A 16,765-nucleotide genomic window follows, 5' to 3' on the forward strand; every position below is an offset into this window, starting at 1 on the left:
GAAACCAGCTCCGCATGTCCCTCTAGAACAATTGCACTATATCAGACTGAAAAAACAAATGTTCAAGATTATCAATGTCATTTTCAAAAAACACAAAACAATTGTGCACAAAATTAAAGATTTAAGTTCCCGGGAGTTTATTACCTGTTTGTTACACGCATATAGGCTGATATTTGTTTCATCAGAAAATACATTTTCTGAAGTTAAGCATTTTAAATTCACTTCTGATGGCACTAATAGCCTATCAGCCCATAGAGAGCACCCATGAATAGACAATAATAGCACTGGCGGCTTATAGTCAGGTGCGCCTTATAGTCCAGAAATTACGGTAATTTAAATCCTTTTCTGGGAGAAATTGAGCATTATCTGAAAGAATTGCAGGGGTGCCAATACTTTTGGCCAGCACTGTATATAGCAGTGGCTGTATTGTGAGATGGTGACCCGGCTGACGTCACATTCGCATTCTTCCTCAATCCAGGAAGTCACTCATTTTCATGGCACGGGATTCCAAAAATGGAATAAACAAATCAATCGCGTCCACACACATCCAAGTGGTCCATTTCATTCAGGAGCATAAAATATGATATAAACATGCTTTTTGCTGTCATAGGCACTTTAGGCCTTTTCTGTTACATACAAAACAATGTTAATAAAATAAATAAAGTATAACTTTAATTATATTATTATTATTTAATGATACGACTATATAAGTTTATTGATATTGCCTTTTTCTCTTTAACATTAAAAAGAAAAAACATTAAGCAGAAGTGTACTTATAAAAATAAAAAAAATTATGAATAAATGATACTATTTACAGTTGTTGCAGAGAGTTGGGGGACGCGAAACATTTACGTCTTCCGGGGGGAGGGCGTAACAGAAAATAATTGAGAAGCACTGGCCTAAGACAAGATGGAGGAAATTATGAACAGTTTACATTGAATGGCAGTATTAGCACACAATCTTCAAGCTTCCGCGGAGGTAAAAATGAAATTCCAGTAAAATCTCTCTTAAAATAACGGCTATTTATTTGGAATTATTTAGAGGCAGTTTACAGGTATATGGTTGCAGGTCTGTCTGTACGTCTAGGATGCTTTTTATTCTTAACTGAGTTTGCAGGTTATAGGACACATTAAACGTGGAAACTTTTCAAGAATTTATTTTAGCTTTTAATAACAAATACATTTGATCGGAATCTGCGACGACTTTTTATATCCACAGTATAATAATAAAATGCCAAACTTTTTATTTCTTACTCATGTTCGATCAAAAGACAGTTTATGTATAATCCAACACTTAACACATAAACCTTTCAAATCGCTAAATTTGAACAATTTGGAGATTTGGAAAAAAAAAAAAAAAAAGTCCCTCAAAAAAAAGATAATAAATACATCTAGCTGTTTTTTCAAAGATAGACACCCAGTTTTTTTGCTCATCAGTCATGTGAGTGAGTGTTGCCTGAGGTTTTCAATAAATTACTTATCAAACAAATGTTTAATAAAAGCAATATAAAACAATTAAAAAATAACTACTGATTTGCTGCTGCGTGGGAGTCTGACCTCTAAGGGGCAGTATAGCGCACATATCATTAAAGTCAAGGTTTAATTTTATTAATTTAACTTATTTTTCTAATATTAGGAGGAATATAAGCTTGAAGTAGTGTTGTATCACCTGTCTTTATAGTTTTCTACAGCGTTTGTTTGTAAATATTCTTTATTTGAATTATTTAAATCAGGGTTAAAAACGCTTTTGTTTAGCACTGCATATCTATAACTGTCTATATATTTCAATCTACCTGCTTTCTATTCCTCTTGTTTTTATCTCCATTGCTGATTTCAATTATTATTAGTAGTAGTAGTTTTTGTTTTATTTTTATTTTATTTATTTATTTTTATTCTGTGATTAAATGCGATCTTTTGTCTTCGTTTCTACGTTGTGTTGATTTAAATGTGATTTTTATGATCTTCATGTGATGTAAAGCACTTTGAATTGCCTTGTGTTGAATTGTGCTATATAAATAAATTTTCCTTGCCTTGCCTTGCCTTGAAGGTGGACCCCTCCATAATTTCTACTGCTACCGAGTTTTATTTATTTATTTATTTTACATTAACTTATGATCAGTCCAGATCAGTTTTCCATTAGGTGTTAAAATAAAGTTGATGTTTTACTTTACAAAATATGCTTTTTTTCCCCCAAGTGTAACCTTTCAGTTTTCTGTCAATTTCTACATTTATATATGTATAAAAAAAACACAACCGACATACTAGAAATAACATAGAACTTGTTTAATAGATTCAAAAGTGAGATAAAAATCAAAATGCCATTGCGGTAAAAAGATTTAACATAACAAACAATGTCAACAATTTGTTATCAAACATTCACAAATGAACAACATCAAATTATTTTTCCATTTCAATGTCCTGGTGTTGCTCTTTTCGTTTGCGGTAGAGGAATACGGCAAGGACAACTGCGACAATGAAGAGTGTGGTGATAGTGACAACGATTGCAGCGACTGCAGTGGTTGTCAGCAATCGTGCACTGCTCACATTGTCGTCCTGGGGCAGCGAACAGTCCAGGTGAAGGTCACAGTGTTTGGTGCCCACCATACTTTCCACCGTGCAGCGATAGCTTCCACACTCCCGCTCGGTGATGTTGAAATGCAAGGTGGCTCCTGTGGGGTCGACAAAGGCCTGTGTAGGCATGACCTTATTTCCGCTGGTCTTGGACCAGATGTAATGCAAAGGTGGGGTGCCTTGCAGAGAGCTGCATTTCAGCGTCATACTGTTGTCTTCTTTGTCAACACTGCACAGAGGCTGACTGGGTGCCTCCATGACCGTCAGGTCAAAGATCTTCTGGTCCAGTTCTGGTAACTTCTTCACCGTACAGCGATATTTCTTCATGTCTGACAGACGTACATCTTTGATGGTGATAGATGCGTCTCCATTTTGGGGATCCGCTGATGTGAATTGGACCCTCCCCTCCATTGGTTTGTACAAATCAGAATACAAGCGGCCGCCTGTAAACCAAATGATGGGTTGCTCCTCTCGGTCTGCAGACACGATACTCCACGAGACCTCCGTGTACTGGTTAGAGTCCAGGGTGTGACTGTACGCACAAGGTAGCTGGACACTTGACCCCCTGGCGACGTAGTAGTGGTTCCTTTCCTTCTGGATTTCCAGAGGACATGTTGGACAAATGTTAAAAAACACTCCCAGGAGGACAGAAGGCCAAAGGAGGTGCCACATCATCATCATGTATACACCTGCAAGTAAAAAACAAAAACATACTGGAATCAGTGACATGTATGTTTTTTTTTTTTTTTTTTTTTTTTTTTTTTCAACTATCACTATAAAGCATAGACTTGAACAGAAATTACTTTTTCATTACAAGTGTTACAAAAAACAAAACAATGGAAAACAGAATATCACTGACATCAGTTACATATATTTTGCCTCGTTACAAGTTTAAATGTTGTCAATCAGTCATGTTTACACTTTAAATAAAAATATATAATTGAGGACAGCAATTTTTTTTTCAAGTGTAAAAAAAGATAATGGAAAACACATAAACACTGCCATCAATAACATGTTTTTTGCATGTTTACAAGTGTAAAAGTTATTAGTCAGCAATGCTTAGACTATCAAATGAAACAAAAAGATAACGGAACAATGCACTATTTAGCTCATGTGTAAAAACACCACAATTCTAAATCTTTCACACACAAAAAGGTTGGATTTCTTACCTGCTTATGTTTAGGAAGGAAGATGCACACCAACAACAGCAACACTTGTCTGCTTCTTAGGCATTTGGTGTAAAAATTCATAACGAAAAAACAACTTATATAGGAACGAGAAGATCAAAGCATCAAAGAACTCAAAGGGCTCCTCGTGATGTCACTCTTTGTTGACACGCCTCCGCCGCCATGTTTAGACGACGTGTGTACAGCCACTTCCGCTTTATTTCCGCACTTTTGCTTGCGACTTCCTTTTTACACGTTCACCAACACTAACGCATCTCACCATCAAGATGATGCTGAACAAGTTTCCAAGCTACCCATCCACCTCAAATACCACAAGGCATGGAAACACCACGCAAGGAACTTACCAAAGTAGCAGAGTTAGAAAGCTATCCTGTGAGGATTACTAAACCAACTGCATGTTATAGTGATGAGTAAGCATTCTTTAAAAAAAGAAAAGTTGCTTGTAAGTTTGATTTGCAATTTGAAATAATACAACTGTCAAGAAAAAATCATGACTATATAAATGACTACGTTTCGAAACAGAAATCTTCGTGTGAAGGAGAAGTTATGTATGAACCTGTTATACAGTATTATACCACTAGGTGGTATCAGATTTACGTGTTCCTTATGCTGACAATAGGAAGTACAAAAGAAATCATAAATGGAAGGGTGAAGCAGCCAAGTGTCTCCGTATGCGTAGCTCTGTGTCGAGTGTTTACATTTAGACGTAAAAATGAGCAACATAACAAAAGAAAATAATATATGGCAGAAAGATGTGAGGATAGAGAAAGGGTTGATAAAAGGGAAAACGAGATGGGGTGGTGATGAGTCATCACCCATCTATCAGTCGTGGTGGGCCAGAATACTGCAGGGGTGGCAGTATGACACATGGACACGCACACACTCAGGGATGCTGGCTGTCATGCTGTTTCTCTCTATCCTACAGTGTAATGCGCAGGCAAACGGAATACAGCACAGGGATGCCATTGGGCCACAACCAGTGAAACACACTATCCGAGTATGGGGCCTCATGACCAAGGATAGATGGTTACACACAGACAGCTGCAGGGAGACAAAGGGAGCACTACAGTAGAGCTGCACACACCTCATTCATATTTTACTAGGCAGCATATGCAAGGGTTAGGAAAAGGTAAGGAAGACTACCTGGCATGAGGGGCTGGGGGGTATTTGAAGCCACAGTAAACAACCTTGTTTAAAAAGCCAAGACTTGAATGTGACCATCTTTCCACTAAGGTGTTGATCACAGCAGGGTTACCATGCCAACAGATTGGGGACTCCTAATTTAGCTCTTGACTAGTAGGCACAGCTACACATATGCAGACTTGCCATCAAAGTCTGTGCTGGATACTGTTAACTCAATGGTTGCCATTGACGATGGGAGATAAACCAGCTCTGCTGTAAAAATTGCTTTTGCAATGCCCGCATTGTAACTTGGCATGTTTCCACTAAGAAAAGTGAAACTCAGCAAACAGATCAGCAAACTTCCCAGATAGCAGACCGACATTAACCCTTGAGAGTCGAAGGACGCGCCGGCGCGTAAAATGAAAATGGAAGGGTGGAAAGAGGACCAACACCCCATGGAAGTGTGGGCTGTGTGATGTCGCCCTGTTTCGAATTCCAGGACGAAACTGCTTTTCGGAGTGGCATGCCTGAAAAAAATTTAACTTGTTTATTGTAAATATTTTTGAAAATACTTTTTTCCCCCCAATGTTATATATATATACATTTTTTCCCACAATCAGTCTTCTCAGTTTGTGTATATAAATGTGTGTTCAAGAAGCTTGATTGTGTGTACATAGTTTTCATCAGGTGATGGGCCGCAATACCTAAACTCATAAAGAGATGGCCTCTAAACACTTTTTGTGTTAGATGGTATATATTTTTTCACTGTTCGGTCTGCTGTATATAACCTGTTTTGACTAGAGCATGTATAAAGGCAAAAAACGCCTATGGCTATACCTGTTGTTTATGTTGAATTGTCAAATATAAGACTATTTATTCTAAATTTTTTTGGTTGAATGTTCATCCTAACATGTTGAATAAATATTACAAAGTTTCAAAACGGTTCGTTACGCATGTTTGGTTGTCAATTGGACATCAAAATTAAAAATTTTGACAAAATGATTGTGGAATTTTTGGTCTTTTTGGGCCCAAAATGATGATTTATAATTGGTCAGTGACGGAAACAACAGTTTGGACAAGAAGTTCAAGGTGTCACAAAAAAAGAGACCAAACCAGGCCATCGTAAACAATTCTTTCTTTGAAATATAAAGGCAACTTCAAAGGCATGCAAAATCAGACAAAATAGGCCCAGACCTTAAAGGGTTAAATAAACGTAGATTTTCCATTAGAATCATCAGTATGGTTGACGTCGAAATTTTCAAAAGTTGAAACAACGTTGTTCTATGGTATGTCAGCGATGGTTGGGTTAACATTCTTTTATAGTTGATGAACTAATGTTGACAAATAGTTGATTTATGATTGACCGGGAAATATGATTGAAAAGTCATTGAATTATGGATTAGCGGGCGTTTTGGTCGAAAACATAACATTGATTCAGCGTTGTTCCAATATTATTAATAATCGAAATAACGTTTAGTTTTCGTAAGGATTTCAACGTTGACACAACATTAATTGAGGGTGCAAAAGTGACATTGATTCAACGATATAAGATCAACAGCGAAATGTTGATACAACATATTTTCAACATCGGTCTGTTATCTAGGTTCCTACTGCCTTATCAGGTTTAAAGGAAGGTTTTAAGGAAAATGCACGGATGTAATTTTACACGTAGAAAAGAAATTTGGCATTCAAATCAAATTTCATTATTAACTCATTTACTATCAAAGACGTGCAAACAATATTGTTTATGCTGTTCAACTGCTCATAACTGAGGAAAAAGAATAGAAACCTATTTTGATATAAGATCACCTTTTTGGTAGGTTCGCTGTTGTAGCCATAAAACAATATTCTTTGTCGCTTAAAAAAATAAATCATCGCAAATTTAAAAGAATGAGTTAAGCCTTCTCTAACTTTTTGAGATACATTTGTTATGAGGTCTACCATTTTTAAAGTCAGTTGCAGTAGTATTCCATAGCACTTAATGTAATACATTTAAAAAAAAAAAAAAAAAAATCTTTTTGGATAGTGATTCCAAAATTCAATTCAGAACCTCTTGCTTAAAGACATTTTTAGAAGTCAATGGGGGAAGGTTTACTAGTGTATTTTCCAACTTGATGGGTGCAAGTTCCTCAATACATTTACAGTGGGCATCTGAATGAAAGCAATGAAGTGGTTTGAATAATGTGCTCAACATACATCTTTTTTTTCTGTTTACAGGCCATTTGGGCAATATGCCAGCTAGTTTTGGGTCCAAGTAGTATTACACTCCATACTGGACATCAGCCTTAGACATTTAGACAACTATGGTGACTCATATTCACACCAATGGACAATTTTATCAAATTAACCCACCCTCCAACCCCCAATTTTTTTGATGTGACAGGAAGCCAGACTGCCAGAAGAAAACCTTTGCGTGGACAGGAAAACATGCAGACTCCAGGCACTCGGATCAGAGCAGAGATTCAAACTCAGAACCTAAGAAGTCAGTAATTGACAACCATATAAATATCTGTTCATTATCATAAAGAAAATTGGCCTGAGGCATATAATAGACACAGAATGACACAAATCTCAGGTGAAGCTTGAAAACCTCAGTAGGGTTCTGTATTAAATTTCTGAACATACATTCATACATCAGCTGTGTAGAGGAAGAGAAAGAATATATGCCTAACAGCTGTATTTGTACATGCTTTTCTAGTTTTGCGAGGACTCTGATGTTGAACTATTACTGTGAATGTATTTTTTCCCCCACTGTTGGGATATTTTTTAGCTGGTCTTCACAAACTGGCAGTAGTTGAGCATTAACATAAATAGTTATTACTCATTGGATAGACACAATGCTATTCTCTCACTTGCTTGTCGAACATCTTTAAACCACGTTGGGCTTTAGAGCACAGATCATTTTTGGAACATGTGGAGTCTCTCTCTGCTGGCCATTGGAAAGATTGCAGGTATAAGGCACTTCCACATCAGAGGACAGCCCACTGCTTTTCTGCAGTCTGCAAATTGTAATTATGCTTGGATTACAATTTGGGGCAAGACATCCGAGTCCTCACAAGTATAGAAATTATGTTCTTAGAGTTTTGTCATGAGCTTCAGCTGCTTTCTGTACACCTGCATATTTATTGTGTGTTTACAAAACAACTGAAAACATGATAGAGACATACAAATGAAAACAAATCTGTAAATCTTTTCGTTGGACACATTAAACCATTGAAATATGAACTCCATTTATGCAAACTGTGGAGGAATATCAGTTTTAAATACATTGTTTTGCTGAGGTTTAATTGAAAGCCACTAACATATAAACATCTATCCTGTAGATTTGCCAAGATTTACCATAACAATCTGATTTGAAAACTAACGGGCAACTTGCATTTGTAGATATTCGACCAATATTTCTTAAGTTGTAAAAAATACTTGCAGTCCATTGCAAGTGACTGTGCAGCTGTGAGCGCATCCGACATAGGGAAAGTATGTATGCATGCATTATGTAGGAAAAACTGGAGCTGACTTCTTGAAATGTGCATTTGCATCTGAATGCTCCAACACAATATGCTGTGAGCATGAAGAGGTATACAATCACTGTGTGTCTGTGTGAATGCATCTACAAAGCGTATGGGTAATTGTGTATCAGGCATGCATGTATCCCTGCATTTATGCATGTATGTATGAATACATGATCTAGGTCTAACTTGCATGTGCATGGATTAGTAGCTGTCATCCCTGTCATTGGTCTCAGCCAGGGAGCTCTCATCAATATTTTCCAGGCTCTCGGCATGCTGAATGCTAAGCTCAGAAAGTGGGATGCTGGGTAATGTAGTCTGTTCTGGGTAGAGCCAAGGCTTCAATCCAGGGTTGTGTCTCTGCTTCCAGTCAGAATACTTCAAACATGCTTTGTTAATACTCTTCATTGCCTAAAAAGAGAAAAATACAATCATCACAAAGAGCAATTCATTTGATGCTGTTTTTTTTGAACAACCGACAATCATATAGAACTTCATAATGTTTGCACAAACTGCTCAGATTCTCAAAGAATTAAAAAACAAAAAGCATTAAGCAAACAGATACAGAAGTGTTCCAATATTTTGTGTTAAAGTTATCAGATTATTACAGCATGCATTACAAAGCATGACTTCAATTGCCCTCTGTATAGAATCGTTGCCTTACTTATGGTGATATAAATTGAACAATGCAGTCAGTCCCGAAGTCATATACCGTGAGCGTGTCTGGCCAGCTGCTTGTGTTTGCTCTGGCACAGCTGTGAATTAACATTTTCTCATCAGGTGTGTACAAATATGAAGAATCGCAGCTCTTACGAGGATGAGTAATACAGATGATAGATGTTGCATTGTGTATTCAACGGTTCATTCAGTTTCTTTTTTAGTCAATAAATATTTAATTTGGACAATTTTAGGTATTAGGAAAGTATTTTAGGTATTATGTAACATAAATATGATTTTCTTTGGTCGATGCAGACAGAATGACCTCATGATTAGCTCGCACTGTAACTATACAGAGGACAACAAAATTAAAAGCTAGCCTGTCGCGGTATGTAATAAGTCAATTTATCACATGGTAAATAAAAATTAGGGCGGCAATTTTCCCAGCTGCGATTTATCGCAGTGTGCATGAATACATTTGTGCGTGTGTTTGCGTGCACTGGGCACACGTGCGTGTTGATTGCATATGAGACTCCAGTTCCTTTCAAAGATGATTAATTGGTCATCAACACACCGTAAGATTAAAATTCTGACATACAAAATAAGGAAACACGTCTATATTAAACTAGGGTGACCAAATGTCCTCTTTTGCCCGGACAAGTCCTACTTTCACGTAGTATCCTCGTCGTCCGGGCGGGTTTTATAAATTCATAAAAATGTCCGGTTTTGATTTTTCACGGGACCAATTTGAAGAGAATCCCTCCGGCCGCTGGGAGGCAGCGCCTGCCTGCGATGACATTGCTCCTAGTAGTCGGGAGGGAAGGAGTAGTTCTTCTTGTTTTTGTTGGCAGTTTACCCCCATCATGAAGCATTACCGCCATCTACTGGGTTGACCATTTGGCCACAACGCCTGCCCAGTTAAGTTTTTTACGATAAATACCTATATAATGGCAACTGTTGACTTCTGTCGGAGCTTTGACTGTAAAGCTAAACCACGCTAGGCATTATGGGAACCGTAGTCTTGAACTGCTACGTTTGGAAACATGCTGGTTGAATAGTTTGTCAGTTTATTTCGGTTATTGTTTGTGTGCAATCTAGAACATTGAATGAGAATATCAATTGAATGGGAATAACTATTCGTCAAGGACAATTGTCGTGATAGTAATTTCTAAAAATGTTTAGTTGGCTCATAGCCTACTGTGTGTATGTGTATTGACTGGACTACATTTCCATTGGTCTGCGTTCTGTATATATTATTTATTTTTATTTTTTTTTTCAAACTGCATTTTTCCATCCAGAGTGAGGGGGTACACTTTAAATATATTAAAGTGATATAGGCATCTTTGAGTGAATTTTGAGTAAAATTCAAGTATCTTGAGGCTGGGTTGAGTGTCCTCTTTTTTGGAAATCAAAATATGGTCACCCTATATTAAACATTGTAAAACGTTAGCATTGCTACAATGAAGCTAATGGAAAAAAGACAATGTACTAGCACTTTAGCCTGCTATAAAACATTCTTCTCCAAAACGCTAAATTGTGGTTAAAATGTGACACTCCAAGCATGAAAACTCGCTGCTGGAAAAAATCTATTATTGACAACACATGCATGCCAAAAATTGTGTGCACTTTAAAAAAAAAAAAAAAAAAGTATGACGCTTACGGTTAGCTCCTTAGCGAACGTACTTCCGGTGAACCTTTCAAAATAAATGCTTGTCATGTTCAACATGTAAATAAAAATTTTGGGAGTTAATCTCACATACCTCAGATTCTAAACTAAGATTAGCTTTAAAATGACACCCGTTTTGAAAAATCTGATTTGCAATTAATAATTTGGCTTCAAATTTGCTAACGAGCAATTTGCAGGACAAGAGGACAGTCATTTTGGATCAAATAAACACGTTTGATGGGCTCGAATTGGCAGAGAATGAAAATGGCATTGGCTTCTCACCTATTTGATATTCTGCGCTTAGCTTTCAAATAACTCCTTACACATAGTGTTTTTTTTTTAATATTGTTTGTATTTTATTTAAGAATAACAATTTATTGCATTTCAATGGGTGACTAGGATGTATATTCACTACATTAGTGGTTGAATTGCTTTAAAAAATTTGACAATATCGCATATCGACAATACTTTATGAGACAATATATCGCCTACTAAAATTTGTTACCGCGACATGGTTAATTCAAAGTGTTACAGTGAGTAGTTGTCTGGCAAAGAGGCAACACAACAGCATCAGCATATAGAACAAGATGGCCTTGCAATCTTTGTTGTCGCTTCGAACAACCCATCTGCCGCGGATACGCCACTCTGTCAACGAGTAGTTTACACAGGATCGCTGTTGCAACATTTCCACAGCGAACAGGCATTAAAAATTGTGTCTATGTGGAGCAGAGAGAAAAAAGGGATGCTATCTCATCGACAACTTCTAAACCTGACAATCTTGTCAATAAAACTTATTTTTCCGGCATCTGCATTAAAGTGTCAATGACTTACGCCTGGTGCAAGGTAGTGGGAAAACTTTTTCACAACCCACTTGGGTAATGAACCTGGAAAGAAAGAAAAAACGACGGAGCAACACGGGTTACAAATGATGCAGGGTCATCAAGGTGAGTGTGAATGACTGCCTGTCATTATATGCACAGATGCCCAAAATGAGTCAAAACAGTTACCTCGTGGATCTAGCTGCGCCATGTATGTGAGGACACAGTGGTTGGGCCCCTGGCTCTGGACCATGTAGCCAGTCTGTATGGACACAGCTCTAACCACATCCTTTTTAGGAGGATATTTCTGTTGGAGCAACATCATTAACACAATGAAACTATAAAATATACATATTACGAGCACCGTGAGCAAAACATTGATTGTAAACAACATAGTTGAAAAGATCAACACAAAATAGAATGAAATGTAAAAACCCTTTCTAGGGATCAAACTGAAGCGAAAAGGGAATGATAAGAAATAATTTTTTAATCTTCTTGATCCGAAGATGTTCTAAAGGTGGCAAAAAGGTTACGAAATTGAAGAATGTGATTGTTGTTTTTGTTTGTTACTAAATGTGCATTTAACGGGCTAAACACAGCAAAACACATCCAGATAATTACATCACACGTGCACATGGCATTTCACTCCAATTACATAACCACCACCTCCATCCAATTTGATTTCTTTTATGTGCCAAACAATCACCAATTGATTGTTGTCAATATGAAGATTGGTACATTAAAACACAGCTGTCAAATTTGATGTAACGTCAGCCACTGCTGCTGCTTTTACTTAAACGCAAGATTTTTATCCCTTATTTAGGGCGATAAAGTAGCCATTTAATCGACCCTACTATACATTAAGGCCCTGAAGCAACAATCGGATCACCAGAAATGAGAAGATTCCACTTTATCTTTTTACATCTATTCTTGGTTCCTGCACTTCTACTTATAGGTGACACAGTGCGAGTTCATGCTGATAGCAACAGGGGATCCAAGTATGGCTTCTAGTGAAATAAAAAGCCAGTTTTAGCCCTCAGACAATGAAAGCACTGGGTACGATCTTCCTTCCTTATAATGAAGGGAACCGTAGTTCGTTCAATTTACTATTTTGATAAGTAGAAATCTAGACTAGTTTACAAAAGAAGCTAACGATCCAGCAAAGATTTTCACAAGCTGCTAAAAAACTTAAGATACCATTTCCATTTTGGCTTCAAAATAATAGCAACTAGAGCTGGGAATCTTTGGGCACCTAACGATTCGATTACGATTACGATTCAGAGGCTCCGATTCGATTATAAAACGATTATTGATGCACCTCCCTCCTTTTTTTTTTTTTTTCTTTTTTAATGTTTTGTACATTGGTTCCAAAATTGTTCAAAAATACTCTCAGGCTAAACCAAACTACTATTTCAGTATCAAGTTAACATATAGCAGTAAAAAAATATACAAAAATAACAGTAAATAAAAAACTGTAGTCCCCATTCTATATCAGCAGCTTTAAACTACATTCAATTATTTTAATGTTGTGAATCAACCGTTAAAGTTGTTAAAATTGCTCCCGTCATTCCATAATTTCCCTTTTGTCTACTTTCGACAAGTGAAAGTTTTAAAACTATTTTAAAGATAGATTTAAGTCAATATTTTACCGATTTAGGAGTATTTTAGATAAAAAGTTAATTAGGTTTGCTTGGAAGGTTCACTACAACAGCCTTGCGGGGAAGTGTACTGCTTTAAGATGGCGGCCGTTTACTACGCCCGCATCTAGCTTTTTGTAGATGTGCTGCGAACGCTACCGAATCTATAATGCATCTAGTCCTATATAAATCATATCTACCGTAACATCAGTTGGATGTGGATGTACTTTGTAGCAGCTTTTCGGCAGCAGTCAGGTATGTTGTTGTGTTTTTTTATCTCGTGGCATGAGTTGAACTAGAGCCGTGAGTTGAGCATTGGCATTACCCGAGGGGCCGGGTAATGAGAAGCATGATGTTTAGCTACTCTCGCTCCGTTCTTCCTCATTGCTTCCCGAAGACCGCGCGGCGCGCTGAGTGTGTTGTACTTCCGCTTTACTTGGCATATTTCAATAATCGGAATTTGGATGTTTGTGAATCGTTCTCGAATCTTCCACGGCCGAATCACGAATAATCTAAGAATCGGAAAATTTGCACACCTCTAATAGCAACTATCAAAAAGTCTCTCAGAGGGTTATGGTTAAAACATTTCAACAAAAATATTTTATTACCTTTTCCATTAACAATGAAATTACATATTTATCAACAAAACTAAATTGCGTACAGTGGTACCTCTACATACGAAGTTAATTCATTCCAGGATCTTGTTTGTAAGTCGAAATGGTCATATGTCGAGCAGGATTTTCCCATAAGAATACATTACAATTTCCATTAATTTGTTCCACAGCCCGAAAACCTACGCTAAATCCTTAATAAATACTGCTAGGACAATTGCAAATAGCAATTACATAGAGCTAAACAAATAAATTATAAATAAAAATAGGAATAATAATATAAATAATAATAATACCTGTAATAATGTAAAGAATCGGGTTCTAATATGGCGAATGTGTTTTGCGTGGTGTACCTAAACGCATCGTGTGGCTGACTTGACAGAGTGAGATAGGACTTTTTAACTTTTTTTTCATGTTCAACTGCGGCGGACAGTAGGCCTGTTGTGTTGCACAAGTTGATATAACTGATGATTAGAAACCTGCGATGTTACCACAATAGGAACTTGTAAGGACTGGCGAATGGAGGTCGCAGAAGGACCATCGAGAGTAGACATTTTACGGCCAGTTCACGGATGTGCACACCACGCTCATATTTTTTCGATCATTTTTAACTTCATTTCAATGGTAGACATCACCTTTTTCACCACCTGCACTAACATTCTTGGAACCCATGTTGATTTCGCTCACGAAAATCTGCCGTGCGTCTGTCTTACGAGAAAACAAATAAACTGTGGCATCGTCATAAATCGTCGTATTTTGAGCATGTCACTCGTCAGATGGAGAAACAAATGGCAAGTCAAATTTTACGTCAGATATCGATAAGATCGTGTGTCGAGGTACCACTGTATGTGTATTTAGATGTTGAGCATCTAAAATTCTAATTCAATTGAAAGGTATATTGTCAAGCTTCAGCATAGAACATTGGAGCCACTCATCTTTGTCATACTAAAGCACAGATGGATCTGAAAGCGCTGAAAAACACGGACGGCTAATCATCATTGACAATTAGTGGTTTTTCCTGCTAGTTGGTGAGTAAGACATTGCCAATAGCTGTACTCTTCAACTGTGCAATGTGCATGTTGAATTTGTGACAGAATAGATAGCAAATTCAGCAAAACATCATCAACAATTCATCTTATCACAATCAAACTCCATGTGTTGTTTTAGTAAGTTTATTAAAATATTGTATTTTGCCTTTTATGCAATGGTAAAATATACAGTAGTATTTAACAAATATAGATCATAACTCGATGTAAGATTTATGCCACAGCCGTACATAGTCATACAGCACTGATATGTTTATCTTTCTATGAAAGTCAATACAGTATAAATCCAATATTTACAAGCTCTTTTGTGGTGAAATGATGGTTTTAATGTTATATATATATATATATATATATATATATATATATACATATATATATAATGAGGACTTATAAACAAGGTGCTGCTGCATTTGATTGTTTTGTAACTTAGTTACTTCATTTATTTGCATGCATTCCTAAACTGAACCTGAACTTTTCAGGAGTCCATAGACCAAGTTTAAAAAAAGGATATGAAAAAAACAACAACCAAAGAACCATTGTGGGAGTGTAAAATAAATATACAGGACATCCCTGTTGCAACTAATTAACTTTCCATGTTTTTTATTTTTACATGCAGGAATGCGGAAGGTGGAAGTCAACAGCTAATAGTCACGTGAGTAGTCTTATCCTTTTGTAAACATTAGACAACAGGTCTGAGTGGCAATGTCGGTCGACAAAATGAGACAAAGGCAGAAGCCGAAGTATGCAGTCAAATAATAAGGAAAATATACCATTTCTATACAAATAATTGTGTTTTTGGGAATGCATACCCACTTGTTCGTTTAAAGAACAAATGGAATTAAACACACAACCCTTTGACATTATAGAATACAGAGATCATTTTAAAATGTTTTATCAAATTTGGTTTTGAATGAGGACAACATGACGAAACGAATAGCCTCATTTGTGAGCTTGCCACTGGCCCGGCAGTTTTTGTGGCAGGATGATGTCTGTCTCACTGCATGATACAGATCTGCCCCAAATATGACACACCTTTACCAAGAAATGCTGTGAAAATATGTGTATATGTTCTTTTTTTTTTTTTTTATCCTCCATAGTACGTATGTCATATTTTTATTAAGACACCAGGGAACGCGTTTTAAACGCCACATACTTTGAATTTTTTTTCTTTTTAAACAAGTTAAAATTAGAGATGTCCCGATCCGATATTTGGACCGGATCGGACGCCGATATGGGCAAAAAAATGCGCATCGGTATCGGATCGGCCAACACGGAAAAGTTCCGATCCAGACTTCAGGTTTTTTTTTTTTTTTTTTTTAAAGTCCTCCATGGTACGTATGTCATATTTTTATTAAGACACCAGGGAACGCGTTTTAAACGCCACATACTTAGTATTTTTTTTCTTTTTAAAAAAGTTAAAATTAGAGATGTCCCGATCCGATCCAAATATCGCCGATATGGGCGAAAAAAAATGCGCATCGGTATCGGATCGGCCAACACGGAAAAATTCCTATTCAGACTTCAGATTTTTTTAAAGTCCGGTCCGGGTTTTCCAGCGCACCGATTTACATAATCCATTCCAGTTTTTGCTTCGGTTTCCCTAAAATTCGGTCCGCGTTTTACGGAGCACCTTCAACACACTACATTTACATTACCGTCTCCCAATTTACCAAGAGACTTTATCGGTAAAAATGTCAGCTGTGTGGGATCATTTCACCTTAAAGGACGACAAAGACGAAGAGGCAGAGTGCAACATATGCCACAATAAAGTCAAGCGTGGTGGTAAAGCTTTAAGAAGTTTTAATACAACCAACCTAATCAAGCATTTAGTGAAATACCACCACAAACAATATGAGGAGTATGTTAAGAAAACCGAAGACAAAAAGAAAGGTCCTACGCAACTAACACTGGCAGAAACTTTTGCTATGTGTGACAAACTGGCACT

The 16,765-nt window shown here is 37.0% G+C and overlaps 2 protein-coding genes and 1 long non-coding RNA gene across 4 annotated transcripts in view; 1 reads left to right on the plus strand and 2 right to left on the minus strand.

Annotated features, from left to right (window-relative positions):
- Positions 1 to 1,548: 1,548 nt before the first annotated feature.
- LOC130917467 (coxsackievirus and adenovirus receptor homolog) lies at positions 1,549 to 4,098 on the minus strand. The gene is made up of 2 exons (XM_057838909.1): positions 3,740 to 4,098; positions 1,549 to 3,259 (listed from the first exon to the last, which is right to left on the minus strand). The coding sequence occupies exon 2, from the start codon at positions 3,249 to 3,251 to the stop codon at positions 2,397 to 2,399; it is 855 nt and encodes a 284-aa protein (XP_057694892.1). The 5' UTR covers positions 3,252 to 3,259; positions 3,740 to 4,098; the 3' UTR covers positions 1,549 to 2,396.
- Positions 4,099 to 7,103: 3,005 nt separating this feature from the next.
- The window catches only part of LOC130917469 (uncharacterized), a 29,582-nt gene continuing 19,920 nt past the window's right edge, over positions 7,104 to 16,765 (plus strand). The window contains exons 1-3 of the long non-coding RNA XR_009063467.1: positions 7,104 to 7,185; positions 7,263 to 7,361; positions 15,437 to 15,472. This is a non-coding gene — a long non-coding RNA (uncharacterized LOC130917469). The remainder of the gene's footprint in view (positions 7,186 to 7,262; positions 7,362 to 15,436; positions 15,473 to 16,765) is intronic.
- Positions 7,980 to 16,765, minus strand: part of stard10 (StAR related lipid transfer domain containing 10) — a 39,086-nt gene continuing 30,300 nt past the window's right edge. For both annotated transcript variants that reach the window (XM_057838912.1, XM_057838910.1), the window contains exons 5-7: positions 11,716 to 11,833; positions 11,540 to 11,592; positions 7,980 to 8,796 (exon numbers count right to left, since the gene is read on the minus strand). In XM_057838912.1, the coding sequence (XP_057694895.1) occupies positions 8,590 to 8,796; positions 11,540 to 11,592; positions 11,716 to 11,833 (378 nt within the window). In that variant the 3' untranslated portion in view covers positions 7,980 to 8,589. The remainder of the gene's footprint in view (positions 8,797 to 11,539; positions 11,593 to 11,715; positions 11,834 to 16,765) is intronic.

The sequence above is a fragment of the Corythoichthys intestinalis genome, chromosome 6 (assembly GCF_030265065.1).
Source record: "Corythoichthys intestinalis isolate RoL2023-P3 chromosome 6, ASM3026506v1, whole genome shotgun sequence".
NCBI classification, from domain to species: domain Eukaryota; kingdom Metazoa; phylum Chordata; class Actinopteri; order Syngnathiformes; family Syngnathidae; genus Corythoichthys; species Corythoichthys intestinalis.